Source organism: Apodemus sylvaticus, chromosome 13 (genome assembly GCF_947179515.1).
Source record: "Apodemus sylvaticus chromosome 13, mApoSyl1.1, whole genome shotgun sequence".
Classification (NCBI taxonomy): domain Eukaryota; kingdom Metazoa; phylum Chordata; class Mammalia; order Rodentia; family Muridae; genus Apodemus; species Apodemus sylvaticus.
Window position 1 is genome coordinate 84,878,773 of NC_067484.1, and position 22,668 is coordinate 84,901,440.

At 41.6% G+C, this 22,668-nt stretch overlaps 1 protein-coding gene across 1 annotated transcript in view; it reads left to right on the top strand.

Moving 5' to 3' along the window:
• The first annotated feature begins 1,356 nt into the window (after positions 1–1,356).
• Positions 1,357–22,668, top strand: part of Trappc8 (trafficking protein particle complex subunit 8) — a 70,531-nt gene continuing 49,219 nt past the window's right edge. The window contains 7 exon segments of the mRNA XM_052201344.1: positions 1,357–1,849; positions 11,499–11,693; positions 15,025–15,114; positions 15,569–15,743; positions 17,385–17,538; positions 20,391–20,484; positions 22,110–22,369. Of these exon segments, the coding sequence (XP_052057304.1) occupies positions 1,693–1,849; positions 11,499–11,693; positions 15,025–15,114; positions 15,569–15,743; positions 17,385–17,538; positions 20,391–20,484; positions 22,110–22,369 (1,125 nt within the window). The 5' untranslated portion in view covers positions 1,357–1,692.

Below are 22,668 nucleotides of genomic sequence, written 5' to 3' on the forward strand. Positions count from 1 at the left end.
TCACCAGCCCCAGACCGTATTTTAAAAAGCCTGTTAAGGTACCTGCTGCAATGTCATCCTTTTAAAGGATTTCTACAGTTAATAGTACTTTGACAAGAACTGAGCAGGGTAGGGATAAAAATCTGCCCCCTCTCCTTTCTTCTTGAGACAGGGTCTTACTGTATACAGTTGTGACTGGCTTGTAACTTGATCCACAGACCAGGCTGATCTTTCTTTTTTTAAATTTTTTAAATTTTATTTTATTTATTTATTTAGTTAGTTTTTTTGGATTTGTTTCTTTTTTCGAGTCAGGGTTTCTCTGTATAGCCCCGGCTATCCTGAAACTCACTCTGTAGACCAGGCTGGCCTCGAACTCAGAAATCTGCCTGCCTCTGCCTCCCAGAGTGCTGAGATTACAGGCGTGCACCACCACTGCCCCGCTCAGGCTGATCTTCTAACAAGAGAGAACTACTTCCCTCAGCTAATGGTCAGCTCTAGGGCCTAGTGTCTAGACTGGTAAAACTCTCTGTTCTCCATTCTGCCTGTGGCAAGCCTCTGGTAATTCCCTTTTGGCAATGTAGGTGTGGGTCATGTGATTGTGGGGACTGACAAGTCTGAAATAGTACTGGCTTCTCCACCTCCATGAAGTAAATACTCATAAAAAAGAAAAGGAGAGGCAGAGCAGGCAGTGGTCGTGCCAGCCTGTAATCCCAGCAGTTGGAAGGCTGAAGCAGTAATTCCAAGACATCCAGACAGCCAGAACGTCATGTGTGAGAGACAAGTGCACGGGCATCCTAGCAAGTGTCTAAAAAAAAAAAAAAAGACTGACGACATTTGAGGACATTCTTTCCCAGACATCTAGAAAAATGCACTTTCCCTTTATACTCCCTGCGAACTAAAGCAACCTGCTCGGTGGTTGAACACATACCGTGGCGGTCCGCTTCTAAAGGCGGTCCGATGCTGGGCACCTGCACAGGGAAGCCCTCGGCACTCACTGTCCACACCCCTTCTCCAGCAAGCATTTGCGGCACATCCTGGGGAAGGCGGGGCGACAGGTCAGAAAGTAAAGCGAAGTTACATTAGTTGCTTACTGCAGGCAGGTGGGATCATTGGGGGGACCAAGAAGGTCAGGTTTGACTGAATGGCTTGCCAATAATAGCTTGATAGAGTTGCTTGGCACCTGCCAGAAAACCCAGCCAAAAGGAGAGTGCCCGCCCTCTTGGCCACGCCCACCCTCCTCTCGACCCCGCCCAGCTCAGGGAACCCTCCCTGTATTTCCGGTTCCAATCTCCCAACCGGCTTCCGTCGTTCCTCCTCTCCCAGCCATCAGCCCCGGCCCCGCCCCTACCGCTTCTTTGACACAGTCACGTGAGGCTTGCTCGCAGGGCTTGCCGGGAGTAGTACTGCCGGCGGGTCAGGGTTCGGCCCAACATGGCGGTTCCGGTCGGACAGTGACCAAGGCTTTGCCGTAGGGTGGACTGAACGGCGGTGGTCGGTGTCCCCACCTGCCAGGGTGGGATGCAAAGCCTCGGGGAGCGCTGACCGGAGGCAGGGAGGGGCTCAGGCTCCGAAAGCCGAAGCAGCGGCGGCTAGGCGCAGTCGGCTGCAGGCTCCGGAGTGGGGCCGCGCCGGGCCGGGCAGGCGGCGGCAGCGGCGGCGGCTGCGGCAAGCTCGGCTCCGAGGCGGGGCGGAGGCCGGGCGCCCGGCCGCGTCATGGCCCAGTGCGTGCAGTCGGTGCAGGAGCTCATCCCCGACTCCTTCGTTCCCTGCGTCGCCGCGCTGTGCAGCGACGAAGCCGAGCGGCTCACCCGCCTCAACCACCTTAGCTTCGCCGAGCTGCTCAAGCCCTTCTCTCGCCTCACTTCTGAAGGTACGTGGCGTCCTTCCTCGTTCACCAGGCTGAAACCAAGCTGTGGCCGAGAGAAGGAAGTTGGGAGCAAGTGGCGGACAGAGGGGCGGCGGCCCGGGGCTGCGGCCTGACGAGGGGTGGCGAGCGTCTGTCAAGACAGCGCGCTCCTGATCGCCCGGTTTTCTAGGCGCTTTCTTCCTTGGACGGACCGGGTCATTAAGTCACGAAGATAAACTTGAGCCCCGACACCAGGGAATCAAGAGTGTTGCTAGCAGTCACCGAACAGGATTTGGCACTTACTAGACAAAATAGAAAGATGCAGCCTCCGAAATGGAGTGTAAGGATGAAGATCTGTATGTCCCCCCCGCCCCTGGGTCGAGTATTAAATTGGACTTTCAGAGTTATGTCGTTCGTGACATACGTCCAGCCTTGAGGTTCACCTCTTTCTGAACTTCTCTTTGGCTGTTTACTTTTTTCCCTTTGACCGTTCAAACAAGATAATAGCTATGCAGCAGTTTGTCGAGTCTCAAGAAAGCAAGCAAAAAGTCCTACATGAATAATACAGGATGGGAGCAGCGATGTAGCTCACTTGGTAGAGTGCCTGCTTCTTCTCATGCTGGAAGCCGCCATCGATTGGCTTCTCAGTACCTCATAACCTTTGCACACCTGTGATTCTAGCACTGAGGGAGAGGCAAGTTTAAGTCTTTGCTGGGCTCTGTACCCGTGTTCGAGGCCAGCCAGGGGTACATGAGACCCTATCTACAGAGAAAAAAGTAAAAAAAAAAAGTTAAAAGTTTAAAAAAAGAAAAGAAAAAGACAGGGTAAATTGTAGTTATTATAGAGTTTTAAGTTACCTAGAGGAGGGCTAGAACAGTGCGAACATTGTGCTTTTTTTTCCCCCCGTATTGATGGTAATTATAAGAAACGTACTCACATTTAATGTTTGCTTTATCCAGTTTTATTGTTTATTTTTTTAAATTGAATATTACTCTAGGCCAGTCTGGTCTGGAATTCAAACCCCAGGCAATCCTCCTGTCTCAATCACTTTTGAGTGTTGAGATTACCAGCATAAGCCATCATACTTGTTTTTTTCTTCAGTCTTTGTATAGTTTTACTCAAGGGGTTAGAGATGGCCCAGTGGTTAAGAGCTCTTGCAGAAGACGAAATTTTAACAGGCAGTGGCGGCGGCGCACGCTTTTAATCCCAGCACTTGGGAGGCTGAGGCAGGCAGATTTCTGAGTTTGAGGCCAGCCTGGTCTACAGAGTGAGTTCCAGGACAGCCAGGACTACACAGAGAAGCCCTGTCTCAGGGGGGAAAAAGATGATGAAATTTTGATTCCCAGTATCCATGTGTGAAAGCTCAGAACTTCCTGTAACTTTAACTCTGGGGGCAATCCAAGATACCCCCCACACACACACACACACAGATGGTGGGAGGGAGAGAGAGATTTTTAAAAGTTAAAAACTTTATATAAGTATACTCCCAAGTATGGTTTAATTGGTATCTTTCAAACCCAACCTAGCTAATAAGAGCAGGTGAAGTTCCTTTGAAATTTAAGTTCTGTTAATGAGAAAGGGTTCTTTTATAAACTTTTGTTAACCAAATGTCTGTGGTGTTTATTTTGTTAAGGTGTTTATCCACTAATAGGGCTCTACTGTCGATTCACCTGTTGACATGCCTCAGTCTCCTTGTGGAGACTAGCTGCTTTGCAAGTTATCTTTGTAGTTAAGGTGGGAGGAGCTATCCAGAAAACCAAACTGAGGGCAGAGAGCCGTGTGGTAGTTAAAGCACAGACTGCCCTGCCGAGGACTGGGGTTCCATTCCCAGCCCCATTTGGCAGCTTATAGGTGTCTGTAACTCCAGTCCTAGGCACTGTTTGGCACAGCACTGTTCATAGATGCACTTACATACATGTAGGTATACATATAAACTAAGCAAAAAGATTTTGTTTGTTTGAGACAAGGTTTATGTAGTAAATAGACCAGTGTGGCCTTGAACTCAGGTACACCTGCCTGGGGGTGGAGGGGAATGGACTGAGGATGCAGACCACTGAAGTTGTGTAGCCATGCCTGGCTAATCCAGACGCTGAGAAGTCTTGAGTACTCCTCAAGTCTTCAGCCTGTAGTTCACTGTTACATCCTCCCCTGCTTCACTGAACCTTCTTCTTGCCCAAAGCTTCAGTACAGTTCCTCATGTGTGGTGACCCCAGCTGTAAGATTTTTCATTACTACTTCAAAACTGTAAGTAGGCTACTGTTGTGGATCATAATGTGCATAAATATTTGATGCACACGATGTCTGATGAGTGAGTGATTCCCCAAAGGGGTCGAAGCCATTGCTCTAGAGTCGCCATGACGAGCACATGCCTTCATCCTTATTCTTTCAGGAGTGGGGCCAATTGGTCTGAGTAGTAGCTCAGATTGACTTAGATTTCTCTTTGTAGCCCAATCCTCTTGTGGCTGCCTCCGAGTGCCGAGGCTTCAGGTGTCTATCACTGCGCCTTGTTTTAGTTTATAGTCTGTTTTTAATTAGATATATTCTTTATTTACATTTCAAATGATTCCCCCCCCCCAGTCTTTTTTTTTTTAAGATTTATTTATTATGTATACAGCGTTCTGCCTGCACGTATGCCTGCATGCCAGAAGAGGGCAACAGACCTTATTCAGATGGTTATGAACCACCAATGTGGTTGCTGGGAATTGAACTCAGGACCTCGGCCTTCAGTGCTCTTAACCTCTGAGCCATCTCTCCAGCCCTAGTTTATAGTCTTAAACCTTCTCATGTTCCCCATATACTGAGGGTCAAATTTAGGGTCCTACACATGATAAGCAAGGGCTATCTCACTTGGCCTCTCTATAGTCTTTTCGTTGTTGTTAAGATTTGTCTATTTATTGTATGTAAGTACACTGTAGCTGTCTTCAGACATACCAGAAGAGGGTACCAAATCTCATTATAGATGGGTTGAGCTGCCATGTGTTTGCTGAGATTTGAACTCAGGACCTCTGGAAGAGTAGTCAATGTTCTTAACCGCTGAGCCATCTCTCCAGCCTCTCCACAGTCTTAAAGTCTTAAATGAAGTCAGTTTGACTTTGTGCTCTTTCTTGTTGTGTTAAGTGCCGCGGTGGCATAACGCTAAGAAGACTCTAGGCTTGCTTCATGTAGGTTCTCTTTTAGTAAAACACTGAGTCTTTCGTCATATGCCATTTATTATTATTGTTGTTATTTTGGAGCAGGGTTGGTTATGTTGCTCAGGCTGGGCTTAAACTTGGTATGTAGCCCAGGCTGACCTCCGGCCCATGGTGGACCTACCTCAGCTTGCTGTGTGAGTGCAAGTGTGTGAGTACAAGTGTGTACCGCTGTTTAGCTGTTATTGTCCTTTTAAAACTGAGGACATTGAGGTACAGAAATAATAGCTTATCTGCAATTTTATATCTAGGAAAGATTTAAAAACAGACAGTGTGACTCAAGATATTGCAGTCAGAATCATCATCATCTAATCTCCTGGAAGTACTTAAAATTACTTATTTATACAGGAGAGCAAGGTCTCATGTAACCCAGGCTGGCCTTGAACTCTTGATCTTTCTGACATTTGGATTACAAGAATGTACCATCATGTCAGGGCTCATGAATACAGTTAAATTTTTTGGTAGGCATGATAAAATATATAAAGGAAAAATAGCAAATGAAAATAGTTTCTCTTTTTTTAATGCTGAAAATTGAACTTGGGACCTCTTGCACTAACCATTTTTTTTCCACTTGGTGGGATTCCCTACTCTGGTTGGATTCTAGTAATCTAACCTATTTAACTCATGCATTTCCAAAGTTTTGGCAGATTTGTTTTAATAGGTTTCCAATAATGGGAAAGCTCCCAAGAAAGCTATAATGGGGGGTTTTGTATTCTTTTTTTTTGTTGCAAAGTTTTTGAAATTCTGTGTGTTTTCACTTAAATATTCTTTCTTGTGAGTAGGTGCATTTTTAGAGACTCAGCCTTGTGTGGTGTGGCAGTTCCCTTCATTGGACAGTGCAGTGATGGCGCTATCTGACTCCTTCTGTTCTCTTCTGCAGCATGGGAAAGACTAGGAAGGAGCACGGTGAGGTGGTTGATAGGAAAAGCAGTCACTACTTATTCAGGAGTCTGGGAAGGAGTGATGGTAGATTGGTGTCTTAGTTTCTTTTGTTTCTGTGATAAAATATTCTGAGAAAAGCAGCTTAAGAGAGAAGGGGGATTTATATTAGCTCCTGGGAAAGTATAGTCAGTCATGGCAGAGAAGTGTAGACAGCAGGAACCTGGAGCATCTGGTTACACTGCATCAACAATTAGGAAACACGGGTGACTGCAAACTAGAGCTGCCTTTTCCCATTTTATACAGTTCAAGATTTCTTTGAGGAGACAGTTCCTTTTACAGTCAAGATGGAGTAACCACTAGTCAAGCTAACCCTGCAGTGGCATGCCCAGTTTCCAGTGATTGCAGTTAAGACTGCCATCAAGTGGTTAGGTCAGAAGGTAAAATTGTAGTCTAGTGGTTAAGGGAGGGTGTCAGGAAAGCTGTCTTCTGGGGTACAGAATGCAGAGGAGCTCCTGGAAGAGGAGAAGCTTGGATTTTAGGCAGGGGCTTGTGGATTTTGTCTAGTGGTGGATATGAATTCTGGAAAAAGCCATTTTGACAGATCATTGAGTTTGTAGTTTATAAGGTTTCATGCTGAGTTGGTATAAATTTTTAAAAAGTTTAAGCTGGCATAGTACATATCTATAATTCTATTGTTTTAGAGGCTGAATCAGGAGGATTTCTTGCTTGATGCCAGCTTAAATTACATAGGGAATCACTCAAAAAAGAAAAAAAGTTAAAAGGTGATTAAGATAAGACTACAATGGCAGCATAAAAATATTTGGTAGAACATGTGAGGGATTTGGGAGGAGTTAAGAGAGGACTATGGTACCAAGCAGTGGTGGCACATGCCTGTGATCCCAGCATCCTGGGAGGCAGAGGCAGGCGGATTTGGGCCAGCCTGGTCTACAGAGTGAGTTCCAGGACAGCCAGAGCTATACAGAGAAACCCTGTCTTGAAAAAAACAAATCCAAAAAAAAAAAAAAAGAAGAAGAGAGGTCGACTGTGTGAATACAATCAAATAAATTATGTACCTGTATGAAATACTTGGAGTTAATGGAAAATATATTTTAAAAGTTGGTGAAACACCCCACTGCCTTTTTGTTGTTGCTGCTGCTGTTGTTGATAAATAAGACTCTGGATTTTTTTTCCTTTCCTGTGTGTATGTGTGTTATAGAGATTCTTCAAAGTTTGTTTTTTGTTTTCCTTAGGCAGTAAGTCACGAGAATAACTCTTTAGTACAATTTCAGGGTCCAAGTAGTAAAACAAGTTAAATTTTATTTTTTAAAAGATTTCTTTATTTTTCTGAATATGAGTGGTTTTGCCTGGTGTCTGTCCACCATTTGTTGCTGGCAGAGGTTAGAAGAGGGTCTTGGATCCTCTGGAACTGGAGATATACACAGTTACTAGGAATGCTGGGAATTGAACCCTGGTCACTAGAAGAACAACTGGAGGTCTTACTGAGCCATCTCTCTAGTCCCCAAATTAAATTTTCTTTATTTAGAGAAAGGAATGCAAACAAATAACACTAGACTTTATTAGTGGCCTACAGGTTTATTTGATTTGCCCTGAGTTTTGAGATCAAACTTGGCTTAGTAGTATTTCTAGTAGACTTATCTTTTGGTTTCAGTAGAAAAAGTTTAAATATATACTGAAACGAAGGTTGCTAGAAGAAATTTGAGCACTGTTTTTGTATAGGACCTTGAAAGTAGAGTTTAGGCTTCATGTGCATATATATCAAATAATAGAGAGCCATTTAAGTTTCTTTATGTGTTTAAAACCTAAAGAGAATTAAATGCACTGAATATACCAGTAAAGCTAGTTAGCTGCCTCTTCCCTCTTGTAAAGAATGCTGGGTCAATGCTATCAGTACAGCTCTACAGCATCCTTGGACAGTCTTTGTCTCATACCCATAAGTCAGGTTTATTATTATTTTTCTTTCTTTCTTTTTTTTTTTTTTTTAAGATTTTATTTAGTTTAGGTATATGAGCACACTGTAGCTGTCTTCAGACACACCAGAAGAGGGCATCAGATCTCATTACAGATGGTTGTGAGTCACCATGTGGTTGCTGGAATTGAACTCAGGACCTCTGAGCCGGACAGTGGTGGCACATGCCTTTAATCCCAGCACTTGGGAGGCAGAGGTAGGCAGATTTCTGAGTTTGAGGCCAGCCTGGTCTACATAGTGAGTTCCAGGACAGCCAGGACTACACAGAGAAACCCTGTCTCAAAAAACTAAAATAAAATAAACTAAAGTATTGCTGTTTAGCAAGTGCCTGTGGTGGCATCCAGCATGGGATATTTAACTAAAAATATAGTCTGAGCAGCAGAGGAAAATGAAGGCCTCTCATCAGATCAGCACAGCACATGTAGGCTGACTGAAGTGCCAAAGAACTCTGAGACTTTAGATATACATTCCATGAAGGAACTGGAGAGAAGAAAAAAAAAAAAGAAAAAAAAACCCCCAAAACTCAGGACCTTGGGAAGGAGGTGGGTGCTCTTAACTCCAGCCCTATTTTTTTTTCTTAAACTTAGCAGGTCCTTTGCATATATATTAGGGCTTCCAATTTTTTATTTTTTATTTTTGTTTTTTTTTTTTTCATAACAGGGTTTCTCTGTATAGCCCTGGCTGTCCTGGAACTCACTCTGTAGACCAGGCTGGCCTCGAACTCAGAAATCTTCCTGCCGCTGCCTCCCAAGTGCTGGGATTGCAGGCGTGCACCAACACACCCGGCGCTATAGTTATAGTTTTTAACAGTACAATATTTTTTTGAAGTTAAGGGCAACGTTTCTTCTGAAACTTTGGTGATGTCTTCACATAAACTATTAAATAAGGTAAGATAAAATAAAAACAACAGATTACATACTTCCAATATGGGATGACACAAAATAAATGCTTCCAATTCTAAAGCGGGGAATGAGAGTATAACAGGGACGGTTTGGACCAGTGCAGGACAGAAACCCAGCAGGCACATGGGAAATCTTACGCTCTCTCTGTGTTGGGTATCTGGGCCTGTGCTCCAGATGGCTTGTGTACCCCCACCCTTCCTGATCTGCTACCTATAGCACACTCAGTCTCTCAAACCAGCGTCACTGTGCTCTTGCAGCCTTCTGGAGCAGTGGCATTGAGGATCTCCCTGTCACACAGAGCTCTCTTAGGCGCTCTTAGCAGGGAATCCAGCCTGTCATACCGCCCTGCCTTAGGGGCATTCTAGAACCTTGGCATAGTTGCTCATGCCCCTTCATGCATGCAACTTCCACGCCTGTGAAACTAGTATCATGGGTGTGTGTTGAGGTGTAGCTGAGGCCCTCTGGACCCCAGTTGGACTGCTCTGTCCTTTCCAAAGTGACTCTGGGCAGACAGGTTTCCCTGCAGTTGTTTTTGAGCAGGCCATCCTTCCATTGTTTAATTCCTTTATTCAGGCTCCTTTAAGGGCTTTTGGATGTTTTCACGCGGTAGTACTAAAGAGTGGAGCAGCTCTCTGAGTAATTTTCCTGTTTTTGTTCAGATAGCTTTCTCTAGAATGGTACCAATTTTTTTTTTTTAATAATTACATTTCCTTTCTCACCAGCATGGCTTGCCTGCAACTTTTTTTATACACACAAATACAATATATATATATTCAGAATAATATTGTACTATTAAAGAACTACAAGACCCACCATATTTAGCTGCCTATATTATTTGATAATTATGGAACAGCTTTAAGGAACATACATGCAAAATATGTTTCTAAAGATACCAGAGGTATACCATAGTACTCTATTTTTCTTTCTCTCTTCCTTTTCACTTTTCTGTGCCATAAATTGTGTGTGTGTGTGTGTGTGTGTGTGTGTGTGTGTGTGTGTGTGTAGGTACCTGTGTGGAGGTCAGAGGGACTTGTGGAAATTTTTCTCTTCTTCCAGCATGTATGATCTAGGGATCAAACTCCAGTCTCAGGCTTGGCAGCAAATGCCTTTACCTGCTGAATCATCTTGCTGACCCATTGTCTTCAGCTTTAAATGCCCATTTTTGAACAAATGGCATGTTTTCTTATCACTTGTAAGCAGTAATCAAGACACAGTCAGCTATCTGGTTTAGACTGTTCTCAGTCAAAGTATTTCATTACCTTTGAATTGGCTTCACTGAAGCTCTCAGGCATAGGCAGAAGCAGCCAGATTCTTTGTCAGAATATAGCAGGAATGACTTCTAGCCTCGTTCCTGTGGAGTCCTCCTTTCTCTTTGAAACCCCATAATCAAGGACCGTACTACTAATGTTTTCTTGGCAATCTGTTTTTCCAGATTCCCACCAGAATGACCGTTTAAACTCCTTACAACACTGTAGGGCTTTAAAGCCCAGAGTTCTAAGCCCTTCCACATTCTTCTTGTGAAGAGTCTCAAAGACCTAACAGTCATGGTCAGATTTATCACAAGTTCCACTTCTGCTGTCAGTTTCATATTTGTTACTTTCTTCTGTCACTGCTGTGACAAAGTACATGATGAAAAACATCTTAAAAGAGGGCGAGTTTATTTGGCGGCTTGCCAGTCTGAGGGTGTCCTCCTTTAGCACAAGCAGCAGAACAGGAGGCTGGCTGCTTACCTCACGTTCAGTCACAGAGAGGAGTGAATGTGGTGCTCTGCTCACCTTTGTCTTGTTATTCAGTGTAGGGCTTGAGCCCTTGCTGTGATACAAGTCGGTCCACACTCAGGGTGGGTCCCTCCACTTCCCGAATCCAGTCTAGATGCTCCTTGTCAGGTATACTCAGGTTTGTTTCCTGGTGATTCTAGAGCCTGTCAAATTGACAATAGTAACCACAGCTACTACTATGTTAATGTAACTTCGTAATTCATCTCCAAGGTTTTGGGGTGTGTGTGTGTGTGTGTGTGTGTGTGTTGTGTTTGTGTTTCCAGGGCAGGGGAAAAACTTGGGTATCTATCCTTGTCTTCCACCTTGTTTGAACTAGGTTTTCCTTGTTCACCCCTGCATGTGCCATGCTAGATGGCCTGGGAGTATCCCAGGATTCTCTTGTTTCCACCACCATGTCTCTGGTGTCTCACACCTATAATTCAAGCATTAAAGCAACTCAGGCCAGAGGCATGCTTTGCTCTAAGTTCAAAGTCAGCCCAGGCTACAACATGAGGCAAATATTCATGGCATATGCTATTTTGATATTTTATTGTTATTTTGTTGTTGTTGTTGTTGTTGAAACAGTGCCTCATTTTGGACAACTCTAAATGTAGAGGAAATTGGACCTGTAGGGAAAATTGTGACCAGTAGCATTGTGTGAGAGGAAGGTTGTTCTTTTTCCCCTTTTGAGACAGCCTCTTATAGCCCAGGCTGGCCTTGAACTCCTGATCGTCCTGTTCTACCTTCCAGATGCTGGAATTATAGACATGTGCCACTATGGCTGGCTAAGAGGAAGGAAGTTTATGATTAGGTATTGAAACCAGTTACATTTTGGAAGAATATTCTTTTAGTTCTTAGTTTCTGATTTCTTTTGTGTTTGAAAACAGTTAACCTAGTTTTGGTTTAGGATGCATTTTACCAAGTTAATTTAAAATTTCTTTCTCTTTTTTTTTAAAGTTCACATGAGAGATCCTAATAATCAACTACATATAATTAAAAATTTGAAGATAGCAGTAAGCAACATTGTCACCCAGCCACCTCAGCCGGGAGCCATTGGGAAGCTTTTGAATGATGTTGTTTCTGGCAGCCAGCCTGCAGAAGGATTAGTCGCTAATGTAATTACAGCGGGAGATTATGACCTTAACATCAGTGGTAAGTTATAAGTGTTGTTATTATTTTTAAGTGAAAATTTGTTTTGTCAGGAGAATAATTCTCTTTGTCTTAGAGACCTTCTAAGTACCTCAGTGCTTACAGGGTGCTACAGAGCAGTGCTGAGAGACTCTCCCAGGAGCCTCTGTCATATTCTAGCACCCGGGTAAGTAGCCTAGGGTCATCCGTGCTCCATGATAAAACTGACGACATATCACAGGGGCTTGATTTTTTTTTTGTATGATTTAATTATTAAATGAAAAGCATGATAGACTTTTAATCTTGCTTGGTATTAAGTGGAAATGTTTATAAAATAGATGTAAATAGGTACTTTAGATATCTTACACTGGTTTTGATAGTAAATGTTTTCATAATAAGACTGATAAAATATTACTTTAATATATAGAGTTTATTTGATGTGATTCTTTTTCAGTGTCCAAAAGTCTTTACTTATTAAAAATACATGAGGTGAATTCTTAAAAGGAAAATATGAAAAGTATGTCATCTAATTACAATCTCTCAACAGCTTAAAAACAGATTAATTTTTTTTTGCCGCTTAATTTTTTTAAGTTGGCATAATTGATATTCTGACCTTGTTTGTTTGTTTGTTTGTTTGTTTGAGACAGGGTTTCTCTGTATTACCCAGACTGGCCTGGAACTCACTCTGTAGACCAGGTTGGCCTTGAACCTAGAAATCTGCCTGCCTCTGCCTCCCAAGTGCTGGGATTAAAAGCGTGCACCACCACTGCCTGGTTGATATTCTGACACTTTTATACTTACATAGCTAAAGATCTTTCTGTTCCAGTGAGATGACTCAGTTAAGTGTTTGCCATGCAAGCCCCCGAACACATGGGAATATGGAAGAAAACTGACTTCACAAGGTTGTCCTCTGACAGGTCATAGGCACTGTGCACATGCATTGTCATCGTTGTTATTAGTAATAATATAATAATATAGCTATTATTATGATCCAGAACTTGCTGCCATATACAGAGAACAGGTTGTAAGTCAGCATAGTTAGTCTGTGAGTATGTATGCTCACAAGTGTGTGTACAATTACTGTGTTTCAGTCTGCTGTGTTTTTCTTTGTTGTTTTAATTGAAGCAATATGGATTAACCTGATTATTTTATCTTTTTTTATTTTATAGTTCTGGAACTTATCCCAGGGCTTTAAACATGCTAGTAGCCATCGAGCCTACCACTGAGCTTTATCAATCAAAATACCAATCAAAAGAGTTTGAATTTTCAGATACAGGGTTAATCAGTTTCTGTACAATGTATTTTAAAGTGATGCAAAATTTTGAGTATTTACCTGACAAATGTTAGAATTTGAGTAGTAGTAGTAGTAGCAGTAATAGTTGTTGTTGTTGTTAGTGTTGCCACATGAAAGGCAAGGAGTCAGACGCTAGTATCCTAGGGTTTGATGCTATAAGCCTGTGCTAATCGGGTAGTGAGGTAGCCCTTAACTAAAAAGAGGCTCTTTGCCCTGCTGTTTGAGATGCGTATTGGGCCACTCAGGGCCTCTGAGCTCCTGGCAGTGAGCAGCTGCAAGACCAGAGGGTCTTGTGTTTGCAGTGTAGACCAGGATGGGCTTGAACTCAGACATCTGTTTGCCTCTGTCTCCCCAGGCTGGAATTAAAGGTGTGTGCCACCACGCCTGGCAGCAGTAAAAGAAAGATGTTTGTATATTTCTCTGGTTGTGGTGACACAAATGATAGTCTATACAGGTAATGAAAGGTCAGTCAGGGCTACATGAGGGAGATGCTGTCTGAAAAAACAAAACAAATAACAAAAAGCTTATGTGGTACCAGATGTGGTAACAGGATTTGGCCAACATGTATAGTTTTTTTTTCTTCTACCTTTCTAGTCATTTATACCTTGTCCTCCCGGCTCCCCCTGGAAGTGCCAGGATTACAGGATATATATACCACATTACATGGTATCACTATGTCTGCCTAACTAGCCTCACCCAGCACCCTTTCTTTTTGCTTTCTATTTCTCGTTTACTCGGCAGTTGAGATCTGGTACTTTATAGCCCAGGCTGATGTCAGGTTTGTTACCTTCTGTTTTAGAGTCTTGAGTGCTTGGGGTTAGAGGCATGAACCACCAAACCTGACTAACTTTAAGTATGTTCAGGCTTTTAAAAAAAAAAGATGTAAAGTTAATTGCTGAAGAGTCGACTTGATTATAAAGTAATTATATTCTTTAAATTCTCTTTATAAAGGCTTTGGTATGTCAGTGAAATGGTTCAGAGAGTAAAGGTCTTGTTACTGCAGACTTGACCACCTGAGTTCAGTTCCCAGAACCCATGTTGTAAGCAGAGGACAACCTGAAAGTGGTCCTCTGACCTCCACGTGCATGCACACACATACACTCACACACACTCCCCCTACCACATACACAGTCTCACTCACACACTCATACAGCATTGATAATATGTAAAATTTTAAAAGGCTATGTTGTAGTCATACTCAAGTTGTCAGGCTATAGAATTTGCGAGCCTTACCCATCTTGACATTTTGAGCCAGGTGATTGTGTGTGTGTGTGTGGAGCTGTTTTGCTCTATGCACTCTTAGATGTCTTTGAGTTTCTGACCTTTCCCCCTTAGCACCAATAGTTATGTCTCCTCCTCTGTTCTGACAACTGAAAATCCTTCCAATACTGTCCAGATTTTCCTGAGGGGTAAAATCAACCTCATTGGAGACAGTGCAAAGTGTGATCTCTTGGTTTTTTTGGTTTTGTTTTTTGGTTTTTTTGGGTTTTTTTTTTTTTTTTTTTTTTTTTTGAGACAGGGTTTCTCTGTGTAGCCCTGGCTGTCCTGGAACTCACTCTGTAGACCAGGCTAGCCACGAACTCAGAAATCCACCTGCCTCTGCCTCCCAAGTGCTGGGATCAAAGGCGTGTGCCACCACCACCCGCCCAAAGTGTGATCTCTTCTGAACAGGATCTGCTTGTGACCATGAGACGACTGGTCAAGGACCTAAAGTTTAGTTTTTGTTACTTTGTCTAGTAAGTCTGTGGCTCTGGGATACTGCACAGACTCAGGAATGACACTTTGATTCTGTAAACCTGAGTAGTTCCATTTATAAATGTATTTGCATGAATAGCTTAAAACATAGATACTATAATATGCTATATCTCTCCAAAAATGGGAATGATTTCATGTATTTATATAACATGCATCTACAAATGAGAGAAATTGTGCTGTTAGCCTTGATATCAAATGTATCTTGAAGTACAGGTAAAGATACTTGTTTACTACTAGAAATTATTATCTTTCTTTTATAAACTGATTCTGCTGAATTCTAACCATTTTGTATGTTGTTAATTTTAGCTACTACTCCATGGTTTGAGTCTTACCGAGAGACCTTTCTGCAGTCCATGCCAGCATCAGATCATGAGTTTCTGAATCACTATTTAGCATGTATCCTTTAAGTCATCTGAAAGCCAGGAAGTTGTTAATCGTACAAAGACAAAATTCTCAACAAGTTATAAAAAATGGAGAATTTTTTTTATTGGTAATGATATCACATTCAAAATTATTTATTTTTTTGTATTTTCTGATCTGGGTACTTGAGGCATGTGTGTGAATGTAGTGTATGTGTGGTGTGTGCTCGCATAGGAGTGTGAATGTATATGCTTGTGCACATGGAGGGCAGAGGGAGAGGTCCTCCCTTACATGTCCAGGCTGGCCTGGAACTCACAGTGCTGCAGACACAGCCTTGAACTTGCAACTCTCTTGTCTCAGCCTCCTGAGTAGCTGGGAGTAACAGGCTTGTGCCGCGGGGTCTGGCCAGAAGATCTCTCCTAAATCTATATTAATAGAATAATGTTTGTTATTGAGAGATGTGACAATTTCCCTGACATGTGGTTATAAGGTATGCTGGTGGCATCGTCTGGTGAAGCTGAGCCTATGGAACAGTTTTCAAAGTTGTCACAGGAACAGCATCGAGTTCAGCACAACAATGATTATTCCTACCCTAAGTGGTTTATCCCAAATACACTTAAATATTACGTGCTTTTGCATGATGTAACTTCGGGAGATGAACAGAGGTAAGTGCTTCTTTGAAAATTTGTTTTATTTTTATTTTTATTATTTATTTATTTTATCTATATGAGTACACTGTAGATGTTTACAGACACCCCAGAAGAGGGCATCAGATTCCATTACAGATGGTTGTGAACCACCATGCGGTTGCTGGGAATTAGACTCAGGACCTCTGGAAGAGTAGTCAGTGCTCTTAACCGCTGAGCCAGCTCTCCAGCCCCTGTTTTTTTTTTTTTTTTTTTTTTTTAATAGAATCACATCTTTCTGCTGTGTGTGTGTGCGCGCATGCACACTGGACTTGGGGGCTACATATGTATGTAGCTTAGTGGGTTCAGTACCCAGGCTTGAAAGAATTAAAAAATGTTAAACAAGCAGACTGGACTTAATAGAATTTCATTTCTCAGTTGTACTCTTTGCTTCTTAGGTTGTCACATTTCAATTCATTTTCTCTACCAACAGCAAGCTTGGTGTAGTAGCTTCCTCCCTCCCTCCCTCCCTCCCTCCCTCCCCCTCCCTCTTCATATTTCATGTAGCCTAAGCTGAGTTCAGACTTGGTATGGCATATGTGAAGATGTGTGAAGATGGCATGTGTGATTTTTTTTTTCCAAAATATGGGAAGATTTTTTTTTTTTAAATCTGAAAGATAGCTCAAGGCTTCAGCTACACTAACTTTTTCAAGAATAAAGAGTGAGTCTGTAATGAGGGTTTCATCCACTTTGGTGCAGTTCTCTTTTCTTCCCTGGCCTATAAAAATTTTTGATGTTTAATTTTCATTTATTAATAAATAGCTTGAAAATATTTTCAAATTATGCTTTCTGAAGATGTGTTTCCACAGTTGACAAAAAGCTGCTGATCTGTGTGTTTGAAGTAGCTCTTTGGAAATAGGCAGTTTCCACTATAGCATGTGGAGGGCTTCTAGATGGTCTTTGCTGTAAAGAAACTAATTTTGCTTTCTATAGTTTCCCCAAATTAATTTGGCCTTCAAATTGTCTGTGCAACAGATATGACTGTCTTGAAGGTAGGTTCAATTATCATGAGTTTTGGTTTACATTTTAATATTCTCTATATTTTCTGTTTTGCCTTTTTGGGGGTTATTCCTGGATTATTTGAAACATCTGTTGTTAGGACTGGATTGATGCTCAGGGTTAAGACCACTGCCACCCTTGCAGATGACTCAGAGTCATGTCCCAGCACCTACACAGAAGCATGCAGCTGTCAATAATCCAGCCCCACGGGGCCGGGTACCTTCTTCTCTCCTCCTTGGGCTCTTGCATGCAGGTAGCACATATGAAATCTATGCAGGTGTGCGAGCGCGCCCGCGCGCACACATTTAAAAAAAAACTAAATAAAATAAAATGTATTGTCTGAACTCAACTGGACGTTGCAGTGGTTAAAGGTTCATGCTGCTAAGGCTGGTGACCTGAGTTTAGTCTCCACAACCCATGTGGTAGAAGGAAAAAAACCAACTCCTGAATGTTGTCCTCTGTTCACACATGCAATTTGGTATGTGTCCTTGACCTCCCCACGTAAGTAAAAGTATCAAAGTAATATAAAGACAAGCAAAAAATTTAAGGTCTGCTACGTTCTGTCTGAACTTTGTCTAAGGTTATTACAAAGTTGGTTTTTTTGTTTGTTTGTTTCTTTAGAGCTGAATCAATTTATGAAGAAATGAAACAGAAATATGGGACTCAGGGTTGCTATTTACTTAAAATCAATTCTCGAGCACCAAATCGAGCATCAGATGAGCAGATACCAGATCCTTGGAGTCAGTATCTCCAGAAAAATAATATTCAAAACCAGGTACATGTAAAATCAAACCAAACCACAAAAGTTGTATTTAAATTTATTTTAAAAAGATGTGACCTGGGGAGTGGGGGGCCAGAAAAGGGAAAATCATTTGAAATGTAAATAAAAAATATATCGAATAAAAAAAAAAGATGTGACCGTTGATTTTTCTATTTTGTGGGGTAGGTGGAGGCAAGGTCTTTCTTTATACCTGACTGGCCTTGAACTCATTATGTAGATCAAGCTAGCCTCAAACTCACAAAGATCCATCTGTCTCTGCCTGTTGAGTGCTAGGATCAAAGGTGTGCGCCACTAGGCCGCGGAGTTGCTGTATAGCGCAGACTGTTCCTGTCTCCTGATCATCCTGCCTCAGCCTTCCACACGCTGACATTTGATATGTGCTAGCATGGGTCTAGACAAATTTTATGTATTAGTTATGTTCGGTTGAACATAGTGGGTTTTCAGAGACGGGACAAGCACAGCTAAGACATGCGAGTGGAGAAAGACGTCTTACATGAAACAAGCAAGGAGATAGGGGCCATTTTCAAAGCAGTGCGACCCTTGGTTAGAGGAGGCACGAGGTTTGCATTTGGTCCAGTCCTACACGTTCTCTGTTGCATTCCTTCCCAGGTATGCTCAGTTCACATTCATAAATTAAAGAAACAATACATGTACGGTTGGACATGCTCAGTTCAGAGTCATGGAGCACATTTAAAGGAACAGATCGACATGTCTTTGGTCATGCTCAGCTTGCACCATAAATTTTTAGCTGAAAATAAAGGAAAGGGTGCTTTGAAGGTACATTAACATAAGAGCCTTACCTTAGAGGTACCTGCCTTGCTTAGTGGCTCACTAGTACAAGTACTAATATGACTAGTTTTTATCCATCACTATGATCTCTTAAATAAAATGGTTCATTTTAAAAGGTGAATTGCATACTGTCTTAATAACTTTCTGATGCTATGGTAAACACCATGAAGAAAGGGTTTATTTTACCTCACAGTTCCTGAGAAAGTAAGTCCATCATGGTGGGGAAGGCATGGAAGCAGGGGTCTGAGGCCGACCTGGCAGTCAGAAAGCACAAAGATCATTTTTCTTCTATACACAGGAAGCAGAGAGCAAGCAGGATGTGGTTTGAGGTTGTAAACCCTCAAAAGCTGCCCCAAGTGATATTTTTCCTCCAGCAAACCTCAACCTCAGAAAAGCTCTAGAATTCAGCAGCACCAAATGTTCCAATACATGAACCTATGGGAAACATTCCTCATTCAAACCAGAGCATGTACTAAATACTAAGACTTGACCCAGATTGGCCAGCCATGTAGAGATAAACATTGGGATTTGTCTGTTTAACCAAGAATGTACTCAGGAAGCAGAGGCAGGTGGATTTCATTGAGTTCAAGGCTAGCCTGGTGTACATAGTGAGACCACATCTCATACTCCCCACTCCCAAACCCCTATCTCCCAAATTAACTAGGAATGGTCTTGGTCTGTTCTGCATTGTCTCCTTTCTGCGGTTGCCTTCTTGCCTTTCCATCTTGCTGCGCGTTGGCCACATTGCAGAGCTCACACTCTCTAGTTGACTCTTGTTGGGTAATTGATAGTTAAAGTGGATAGTTGTAAAGTTTACTTTTTCACAAAGTTAAATAACACAGTGCGCTACTTGGTAGAGTCAATTTGGTTTATTTGGTTAGTAGAATTTTGACTTTTTTAACATAGCAGTGGTGGTGCACACTTTTAATCCCAGTACTCAGGAGGCAGAGACAGGTGGATCTCTTGAGTTTAGGTCAGCCTGGTCTACAGAGAGAGTTCCAAGACAGACTGGTCTACACAGAAAAACCCTGTCTTGAAAATACAAACAGTAACAAAAGGATTTGACTTTTTTGTTTAAAAGGAAGATTTTTCAAGTAAATGGGAAATATATTTTGAATAGCTACCCTACTTTATTTGCTCTTTAAGTGATATTTAAAAGTCATTTTAAAAGCTTATATAATGATTGATCTAATAGAAATGTTGATTAAAATTTTATTTTATTTCCTTATTCTGTCATGTAGATTTTTAAATCTAGACATAGTATCTAATATTTTACTCATTTATTTTTTAATATTTATTGATTTATCGATTTTTTACTTATGTGAGTTTCTGTAGGCATTAGAAACTCTGGAAATATAGCCAAGGGTGATTAAGAACTATTGATGTGGGTGTTAGGGACAGAACCGGAGTCCTCTGTAAGAGCTCTTAAACACTCCAGTCCATCCTACTCATTGAATACTGAAATAATGCTGGATTTCTTTCATATTATTCTGGGGGGAGGGAATCTTTAGACATAAATAAACCCAAATCAGCTGGCTATACAACAGCTTTATTTTGATTGTTTTTAATGTTCATGTCATGTAGTGGTATAGGGGTCAGGCATGGCCTGAGAGTTACGTGCCTTTCTAGAACTGGGCACTGTGTTGGTCTTTCTCACAGCCCTTCAGTGTATTCAGAGTCCACTCTGCTAGCATTCTGTTTATGTCCTGGGAGATTTTGAAGTTGTTCTTTTCTCCTCCTGCCTGACTCTGGCAGGCTTTTCCTTTGCTGTTATTATTTTTTTAGAATTCACGGGCATATTTATGTGCCTGTATAAACATCTTCATGAATATTGAGATGCATTTGAAATGGAGATCACTTAAATGCAGAAGAATTAGCATAGTTAACTGAGTATGACAGGAATGAAAATGCAGCATGATAGACTAGAGGGCCAAGAGGATTGCTTTAGCAAGTCCATGAAGTCCACGTTCAGCAGGAGAATCATGGGTATTAGTGTATTTGGCAGTATTTAAACTTGATTAATTATATTGCTAATGCTTTGCATTTTGTTTTGCTAGGAATCATATGAAGATGGCCCTTGTACTATGACCTCCAGTAAGAATTCTGATAGTAACTTGCTTTCATTGGATGGACTAGATAATGAAGTCAAAGGTCTTGTTATGCTTTCTAAGTTCTCTTTTGGTTGAAAGTATTTATTGTTATTAAAGCACTCTTGTTGGGTGGTGATGGCACATGCCTTTAATCCTAGCACTCAGGAGGCAGAGGCAGAGGCAGAGAGAGAGGCAGACGGATCTCTGTAAAAACAAGCCAGCCTGGTCTGTGGAGCTAGTTCCAGGACAGTTGGGACTACCAGAGAAACCCTGTCTCAAGCCAAAAGACAAACATCCCTGATATATCCCTAGCCCCTTTTCTTTAAAAACTTAAAAAGGATTTATTGTAAGTTACCTGTGTTTATGTGTCTGTGGATGCTGGTACCAGAGGAGGTCATCCCCCTGAGATCCACCTAGAACTAGAGTTCCGTACAGGTGTCCCTGGGAACTGAGCTCACGTCCTCTGCAAGAGCAGTGTATGCCCCTAAATACTGAGCCATCTTTCCAGGCCCCACTCTTTTTTAAACTTTAAGACAAGGTCTTGACTAAGTTATCAGACTCTGCTTTAAATTAGGATTTCCTTGTCTCAGCTCCTTAAGTATCTACTGCTTTTGTGGAGGACCTGTCTTTGGAGTTTCAATTCTCTTTCTGCACTTCCCAAGTACTGGGAGATAGCCAGTATGTACCAACATACCTGGCTCAAAAGTTAAGAGGTTTTGTTTTTTTTCTGATTTTATTCAGTCCTTTGAATTCTTGTTTTTGTTGTTGTGTTATAATAGTGCGTCATAAGGGCTACAGAGAAGGCGCAATGGTTTCTGCTCTTACATTGAGTTAGATCTTAGTACCCATGCCAGAACACCCACAACTTTGTGCCTCCAACTCCAGAGGGAACCTAATGCCCTCTGTTAGCCTCTATAGGCTTCATGTACACACAAACAAAAAAATAAAACTTAAAAATGGTCATTCTTAGTTCAATCAATTTACTGATATCACATTAGAAAGAGAATAACAGCTTTCTCTTTTAGAAATCCAGGAAAATGTGACATACAGTATAACATCCTAGGTTCATAGGATTTTTAGAACTATATTCCTATATTTTAAGCTGTAGTTTTGATAATGATAGCTCTAAAATTTGTTTTGTTGCCCTTATTGTGTAGCACAGACTGGTCTGGAACTCATGATCTGCCTGTGAGCTTGCGATCCATTTGTCTCAGCTTTCCAAGGGTTGGGTTGTAGGCATGTGCCACAGTGCGCAGCTGCCGTGAGGGTTAGAGTCACTTACATGGCGTTCAGTAACAGTCTAAGACAGCCTGTTCTTGGGCTCCTTCCTGCGTCAGGAACATTCAAGTCCCTTAGTTTGATTAAAAACTTTTATTACGTGTGTGTGTGTGTGTATGTGTGTATGTGTATACACTCAGTGTCATGTGTCATATATGTGGAGGCCAGTGAACAACTTGTAGTGTGTTGATTCTTTCCCTTCTCATGTGGATTCCAGGGTCAAACTCAGTTTTCAGGCAGCTTTCCCTGAACCATCTCACCAGTTCAAGCCTTTAATTTGGAATGGGAAAATGTTAATGGTATATCATCTCTGTATACACAGAGAAAAGGGACCATTCTTTAGTAGTATGGTAGCTTTGTTAAGTTTTCTGTTGCATTCTAAAAGTAAAGGAGAGATTTGTTTTTCAGTAGATGGCCTACCAAATAACTTCAGAGTTCATCCACTTCAAGTAGACCAATGCGGTGACCCTCCTAACAATACCGATGGCTCAGATCGGGCGAAGTCTGCTGCTTCTGTCCACGAGATAAAGAAAGCAAGTGCTGGAGTGATTCGTGGTGCTTGTTTAACCCTCACTGATCATGATCGGATTCGACAGTTTATACAAGAGTTTACATTCCGGGGCCTTCTGCCACACATAGAGAAAACAATTCGTCAGTTAAATGATCAGGTAAGTCTTAAGTTTTTTCAGGTTATTAATCTTCAAATTAAGTCAATGAGTTTAAGACTATTAAAAGTTTGATTTGTATTTAAATTTTGTTTTGTGATAAACTATGAAAACTGACTGAAATTAGTACCAGTGATGAAGTTCTCTTGAACCCTACCTAGATACACCATAGTCATTTTCATTTGGGATTCCTTTAGTTTACTGGACAGGTTATTTTTTAAAGATTTATTTATCAATTTCATTTTATGTATATGAATGTTTTGCCTACATGTATGTATGTGTACCATTTTCATACTTGGTGA